The sequence below is a fragment of the Colobus angolensis genome, unplaced genomic scaffold, assembly GCF_000951035.1.
Source record: "Colobus angolensis palliatus isolate OR3802 unplaced genomic scaffold, Cang.pa_1.0 Scaffold143, whole genome shotgun sequence".
NCBI classification, from domain to species: Eukaryota; Metazoa; Chordata; class Mammalia; order Primates; family Cercopithecidae; genus Colobus; species Colobus angolensis.
The window spans coordinates 1,848,431-1,856,191 of NW_012114522.1; the positions used below are offsets into that span (position 1 = coordinate 1,848,431).

A 7,761-nucleotide genomic window follows, 5' to 3' on the forward strand; every position below is an offset into this window, starting at 1 on the left:
TCTGCACTCCAGCCTGGCGACAGAGGAAGACTGTCTCAAAAAAAAAAAAAGAAAGAAAGAAAGAAACTGTCCCAGCAGTGTTCTCTCTTGATTCACATGTGGACGTGCCGTGTAGACATGCCATGGAGACAGCAGGGTTTGTTTGCCCTGCGGGGTTGCTTTCTGCCCCTGTGGCTATCACAGAACTCCTGGTGTTAGAGGAAGTCAGTGTGAAGTTGGGGCACCTGGATTAAGCAGGCGTGAGGACAGGTCACAGGCCACAAAATCAGCAATACTCATTATGAGTGCAGTGAGCCGGCAGTTGACAACTGTGATGTTGATACCTGGTGACTTTTATTTTTAAAACTGCAAAGCTGTCTCAATCTCTGATTTATACTTAAGAGTGCTACTCAGACCAGGCCGGGTATGGTGGCTCACGCCTGTAATCCTGGCAGTTTGGGAGACTGAGGAGGATGGATCAGGAGATCGAGGCTATCCTGGCTAACACAGTGAAACCCCGTCTCTACTAAAAATACAAAAAATTAGCTGGGCGTGGTGGCGGGCGCCTGTAGTCCCAGCTACTCGGGAGGCTGAGGCAGGAGAATGGCATGAACCCGGGAGGCGGAGCTTGCAGTGATCCGAGATCGCGCCACTGCACTCCAGCCTGGGCAACAGAGCGAGACTCCGTCTCCAAAAAACAAATAAAAAGAGTGCTACTCAGACCACTGGACGTTTGAATAATTGTGATCAGCGAAATGATCATTTCACCCACATTCTGGGGCCAGATACTGTGGCGTGACCTTCTGTCCAGAGAGATCCCTGTACCTGTTGCTCCCTGACATGGCCCAGGTGCCAGGCCCTGCGCTTGAGAGGCTGGCTGTCTAGTAGGGAAGAATATACGCAAGTAATCCCCAAACAGTGTGGAAATGGGGCTGTGAACACCCAAATTAGGGAAGCGTTCAGGGAAAGCTCCCGAGAGGAGGTGGCATTTGGGATGAGAGAGCAGTCAGGGTGACAGGGGTGGGAGAGTGGGAGGGCTGCTCCAGTGGAGGGGGCAGCTGGTGCCGAGCCCAGGCCCTGGAGGGCAGACAGGACTGAAGTCAACCTCCTCACCTGCGGGAAGGGCCCCTTTGCTGGAAGACTCATGGCCTGATCACCTGGCTGGGAGTTTGGCAGAGGAGGCCACACCGGGCTCTGCGCAGGAGAAAACCTGCTCTGGGGCTCTTCCTGCCAATACACAGGGGCCACCTCAGGGGCTGTTTTCATCTAGGGAAGGCACAGGACAGGGAAAACTGGATGCTCACAATGATATTTCAGCCCTTTACTTACTGATTCAGGAAACTGGTTGTTACAAATTGAAATGTAGGTAGGGATTAGGAAACTTCTTCCCGTTTTAGGGAAGACTGAGCCACGGGGATTTAGCATCCGCATTTAGCAACAGGCTGCACCCACCACGCCCTCAGGGTAGGAAGTGTGCGCTGGAATGTGGGGGTGAAGGCAGCATTTCGGGGTGGGTTTTTTTTTTCCTCCAGGCAAAAATAAGCCAAATCAGGCAATGTAATTTGTTTGGGTTATTTCAGTATTAGCATTTGTAATCTAATTTAATAAATTTCAAGAATGATAAAAACAAAATGCTCGTTGAACATACTGAGCAATACAGAGATATGAAAAGGAAAGTATTCATCCTTTTTCACCCCATTCCCCTAATTCCTGCACCTGGGGAAATCGTGTTATCTTTCCCTCCCTTCCCTCTCCCCTTTTCTTCCTCCTCCTCCTGCCCCTCCGGCTCCCTCTGGAGATACCAAGCCCGCTCTGTGGAGGCCGCCTGGTGGAGGAGGCAGACCCCTGCTAGACTACCGTGGCAGGGAGCTGCACACTGGGCTCCTGCAGCCTGGGCAAGTGCAGCCAGGTCCCCCCCACCTCCCCACAGGGCACCTTGGACAGCCTGGGGCACCCCCTGGGTCTGGGCTCTGCGGTCCCAATGGTGAGGGCTGGCCCTTCCAGTATCCCCTGAGTACCTGTGCACAGAGTGTGCTGTGTCCATGCCAGGCACTGTGACCCAGCTGACCTTTGTGGCTTTAGTAGAAACACTGCTTTGTGCTTTTTTTACAGGCTGGGGAGAAGCACTACCACCCTTCCTGCGCGCTATGTGTCAGGTGCGGCCAGATGTTTGCAGAAGGCGAAGAGATGTATCTTCAAGGTACAAATTAAATTGTGTTGTTTGGTCCCCTAGAGCAAGGAACTACACTCTGCAAGGTCCACACCACACGCTGGGTGTGAATGGGTTGGTTACAGCGTCATCTCTCTAGGTCACGAACAGCCCAGCCACAGCAGGGAGCCGGCAGGGCAGGGTGGGGGCATGTGCCACGCCAGCCTCCTCAGCCTGCCTTGTCTGTCCAATGATCTCAGCAAGCCCGAGACCAGCAAGAAAGGAAAAGGGCCAAGCCAAAGACTAGCACCCAGAAGTGCTAGCTATTTGGCTCCAAGTAGCAAAGCTTAAACAAATACAGCCTGTTCACATCCATCGCCACTTTAGGCCCCTTCTAGACAGCCACCCCAGCTCAGGGAGTCCGAGTTAGGAGTTTTAGGTGTTTCCTGCCCCAGCCACCCCAGCCTGCTGCAACCCCTCTGTCCACAAAGGAGGTTGGTAACAAGGTACTGAGGGCCACTGGCAGCAGCCGAGGCTTTCTTCCAGGAGCAAGGGAAGAGCCAGCTCCACAGAGCATTGGTGAAAGGAGGGTTTGGAGGAAAACATAGCAGACTTCTAACGGGCCCTGTGGGAAATGCCCCAAACCCACTCACCATTAAAAATCACTGTCATCACAAAGGCGGGGTGTCCTATGGGCTGTCAGACCTGAAGAAAGAGCGAGACTTGAGGACTGCTCGTCTCTCCTCCTCCCAGATTAACCCTTTTTAGCTCATAGCTTCTCATTTTCACAATTACATTAACCTTCTGATGGTAGCATTCAGCTACCCTTTATTCCTTCACAATGTAGGTATCCAGTGGCAGGGGAGGAGGGAGACAATGACTCCTAGAAGGGGAAGAAACATACTTTTCTACCTTTTATAGTTCTTAGTTGGGACAGATCCTGTAACAAAAGACAGATTAATAAGATAAGGATGAACAGAAGCTTATTAACACATGCATCTTGTTTATGTGCAAAGGTAGCCCAGAGAAATGAGGACATGCAGGGGCAGATCTCCAAGAGGCAGTTTTGGGTTTTTTGGTTTGTTTTTGTGGTTTTCTTGTCTTGTCTTTTCTTTTTTTTTTTTTTTTTTGAAATGGAGTCTTGCTCTGTTGCCCAGGCTGGAGTGCAGTGGCAAGATCTTGGCTCACTGCAACCTCCGCCTCCTGGGTTCAAGCAATTCTCCTGCCTCAGCCTTCCAAGTAGCTGGGACTACAGACATATATCACCACACCCAGCTAATTTTTGTTTGTATTTTTAGTAGAGATGGGGTTTCACCATGTTGATCAGACTAGTCTCGGACTCCTGACCTCAGGCGATCTGCCCACCTTGGCCTCCCAAAGTGCTGAAATGACAGGTGTAATCCACCGCACCCAGCCGTCAGAGGCAGTTTGACCTCAGTCTGAAACAACAGCATTCCCTACAACGAAGAAGGAAGGGTGTGGAGAGGCACAGTTATGTTGAGTGGGGGGGGCCGGGGGATACAGGGGGGCACCTTAGGCAAGGGGGAGGTATGCTGTGTGCCTTCTCCACCGAGAAGAGACCCAGGGACTTCGGGTCATCCTCATCTTCCTGGTGCAGAGAGGAGACACCCTTAGAGTTGGAGGTTTCTTTTGGAGATCTCAATCCCCCTTATAAAATGGTCACTTCTACTTGGTTTTCAATGCTTTTCTGAGTCTGCTGTTTCCCTCAGTAATCAACTCAAAATAACCCTTATGCCAAAGGGGCATGTTAGGGGTGGCACATTCTGGCCTGCTAGTCCTGTCTGGGGTGGCATGTTCTGAGCCCCATCACTCTCCTTGCAGAGAGGCCCCTAGAGTTATGCTTCATCTTATCACTCCGACTACCCCGCTATGTATTGCTTATTCATTCCCTGAGCCCTCCCTGCTAAAGAAAATTATTCTGGAGCTCATTAAAACCGATAAGGAAGACTCTTCCCAACAGGAGTCAGGACCATCGCAATGGACGAGAGAGGGATTGAGATTCTGAATACAGCAGACAGTGGGGATCGCAGCCAATGAGAAGGGTTGGGGCAGCGGGTGGAAAGTCGCTCGAGGTCCTGGGCTTCTTGCTGGACTGGCCCCACGAGATGCTTGCCGAAGACAGGCTGAGGACTGAGACATCAAAGAAGGGATGAGGAACTCAATCAGAAGTGGAGGGAGATTAGGCTTCTAGGCTGGGGGATTCCTGCCAAACTGATTTTGCAGGATTCTCGCAGAAACTGGGCCAGGCAGGCCTGAGACTGGATGGGTTGGGAGGGTGATGGTGGAGACCTGGGCAAAGGTCGAGGCCTAATTGAGAAGAGGGTTCACAGGAGTCTGACCCAAAGGCCTGGTCTGGGGTCACTGGTGGGACAGGGGCTGTGTGTTGGGATTGCGGCCCCCAAGCCTGATGATGGATGGGATGGGGCAGAGGGGCCCCGGCAAGATTGAGGCTTCATCTCTTTAGCCACAGCTCCCTTTTGAAGATCCTCCATCTCTAGTGCTCCCAGAAGCCAGCTGGGCCGGGCCGGGTCGGGGAGAGCTGCTGTCAGAGCGTCTGCCAGGCAGGTGCCTGAAGGCTGTTGAATGACCTCATGCAGCCATCGTCACAGGGCCGTGGGTCACACAGACCTCCCTTTCTCAGGCAGAACCCAGCGAGGTGATGTCAGACAGGACAGCCTCATCCCCAGTGTCGCCTGTTCCTTGAGTCCCTTGAGTCTCTGCTCGAGAGCCCATCAAAGGGTCCTTTGGGACCGTCCCAGCAGTGCCAGGCTGTCTGGGTGGGGGGCTTGTTCTGCGTGGGGCTTGGCCCCCACAGTAAAGAGCACCCTTAGACAGTGGGGCCCGGTGGACGCTGAGCACAATGGCCTTGGGACGGCAGCTCGGGGACACAAGTTTACATCAAGGGTAACCTCATCTCAGGAACAAAGGCGCCCTTCAGGACAGGCCTGAGGCCGGCCCCGACTTCTGCTGTGAGGTTCTGTGGGGTGTCGAACCCAGTCCCATCCCCTCTCCTAACTTGGATTTCTCAGTCTAAACAATGACAGGTCTGACCAGCTGTGTGGCTTTGAGACTCTGCTCCCTGGCACAGGCCTCCTTGGGGCCCCCACCCTGCCTGGTCATCCTGAGACCCTCTGTGTGACCTCCAGGGATGTCACGGCTCTGTGCAGATGTTATTTGGCTGGCAAATCCTGCTGCAATAAAAGCGCTGAAAAGCATGGGCCCCAGCAACCCCCACGGTCTCCAGGGCGATGAGGCAGGCCAACCCCCACAGTCCACCACCACTCCTGCCGTGGACTTTCCCGTAAACATGGGGTGGGGCGTTAGATCCCGCTAATTGTGGAGATGCCCGTATTAAAATAATGAGATACTCCTTTTTCCCGCTGGGGTAAAAAGATAAAAAGGAAGTGTGAGCCCCATGTTGGTAAGAAGTCAAGGACACAGACTTCTTATGCAGCTAGTAGGGGTGAAAATTGGGAAATTGCCAGAAAAATCTCAAGAGCCCTAAACATGACCCCACTCTTTGAGCCAAGACTCCATTTCTAGGAAGTATGTGCCAGGTGTGTGCAATGGAGCCCTTGCAATGTTATTTAGAAATAAATAAAATGTTAGAAAGATCAGGAGAGGAGGCCAGGTGCAGTGGCTCATGCCTGTAATTCCAGCACTTTGGGGGGCTGAGGTGGATGGGTCACCTGAGGTCAGAAGTTCAGGACATGGTGAAACCCCGTATCTACTAAAATGGTGTGGGCCGGGCGCAGTGGCTCACGCCTGTAATCCCAGCACTTTGGGAGGCCAAGGAGGGCAGATCACGAGGTCAGGAGATCGAGACCATCCTGGCTAACATGATGAAACCCCATCTCTACTAAAAATAGAAACAATTAGCCAGGCATGGTGGTGGGCGCCTATAGTCAAAGCTACTCGGTAGGCTGAGGCAGAGACATGAACCTGGGAGGCAGAGCTTGCAGTAAGCCGAGATCCCATCGCTCCACTCCGGCCTGGGCGACAGAGCGAGACTCCATCTCAAAAAACAAACAAACAAACAAAAACTGGATGCGGTGGCGGATGCCTGTAATCCCAGCTACTCAGGAGGCTGAGGCACCAGAGTCTCTTGAACCTGGGAGGCAAAGGTTGCAGTGAGTTGAGATCACATAACTGCACTCCAACCTGGGCAACAGAGAGACTCTGTCTTAAAAAAAGAAGAAAGAAAGGTCAGGAGAGGAGTAGAGAGATAAAATTCTTATCTATCCATTTTGTGTAGCCCTTAAAGTTGCATGTTTTGATATTTAATTAACTGAGGAAATGTACAAGACGTTTTTAAGCAAATATGTAGGATGTGAAATTGTGTCTGTGTTTTGTGAGTGGTGGCTCGCACCTGTAATCCCAGCACTTTGGGAGGCCGAGGCAGGCGGACTGCTTGAGCCCAGGAGTTCGAGACCAGCCTGGTCAACATAGTGAGACCCCATCTCTACAAAAATATGAAAAATTAGCTGCGTGTGGTGCTATGCGCCTTTAGTCCCAGTTACTTGGGAGGCTGAGGCAGGAGGATTGCTTGAGCCCAGGAGGTGAGGGCTCCAGTGAGCTGTGTTTGCACCACTGCATGCAGGCTGGGTGACAGAGTGAGACCCTGTCTCAAAGAAAAAGAAAGAAAGAAAGATTGTGTAAGCACACTGAACCCCTTCCATTTGTAGGTACACCTATACAAAAGGCAGCCAACAAAAAGCGGGTGATAGATTAGAAATGATTTTGATTTCATTTACACTTTTTTAAAAGATTTCTATAACTTTTAATAAGAGACATCTATTACTATTTTTCTGAGACAGAGTCTCTCTTTGTTCCCCTGGCTGAAGTGCAGTGGTACAATCTTGGCTCACTGCAACCTCTGCCCCCTGGGTTCAAGCAATTCTCCTGCCTCAGCCTCCCAAATAGCTGGGATTACAGGTGCCCACCACAACGCCTGTCTAATTTTTGTATTTTTAATAGACACGGGGTTTCACCATGTTGGTCAGGCTGGTCTTGAACTCCTGACCTCAGGTGATCTACCCACCTCGGCCTTCCAAAGTGTTGGGATTACAGGCGTGAGCCACCTCACCCGGCCCTATTATGTTTATGGCCTTATTTTTTTTTTTTTTAATTTATAAACAAGAAATGTTTTCTATGCACTCACATACGTAACCCAGTCACCATCTCTCAGAGCTCAGAGTTGCTGCTGTGTCCTCAGAAAGGAGCCGCCATGACATCTCTGTGACCCCAAGGGCTTTGCAGGCAGGAGATGGGATAAGTTCCTTCATTGCACACACACTTTTCAGCCCCTACCATGTGCTAGCCTGTATGTCTTGTTTGTGGGATACAAGAGTTGGCCGCAGCCTTCACCTTCGTGGGAGTGGCAGGTGAGGGATGGAGACGCAGCCATGCAACTAGCAGAGGGTGTATGAGCGCAGTGCCAGCCCATCGCAGGGGGTAGCAGTTCAGGCTGGGTGTGTGAGCACGGTGCCAGCCCATGGCAGGGGGCGGCGGGTCAGGCTGGGTGCTTGAGTGCAGTGCCAGCCCATTGCAGGGGGCGGCGGGTCAGGCTGGGTGTGTGAGCGCAGTGCCAGCCCATCGCAGGGGGCGGCGGG

General features: G+C 52.1%; 1 protein-coding gene across 5 annotated transcripts in view; it reads left to right on the forward strand.

Moving 5' to 3' along the window:
- Positions 1-7,761, forward strand: part of ABLIM2 (actin binding LIM protein family, member 2) — a 194,076-nt gene that overhangs the window by 97,047 nt on the left and 89,268 nt on the right. For all 5 annotated transcript variants that reach the window (XM_011935390.1, XM_011935391.1, XM_011935392.1 and 2 more), the window contains exon 7: positions 2,092-2,179. In XM_011935390.1, the coding sequence (XP_011790780.1) occupies positions 2,092-2,179 (88 nt within the window). The remainder of the gene's footprint in view (positions 1-2,091; positions 2,180-7,761) is intronic.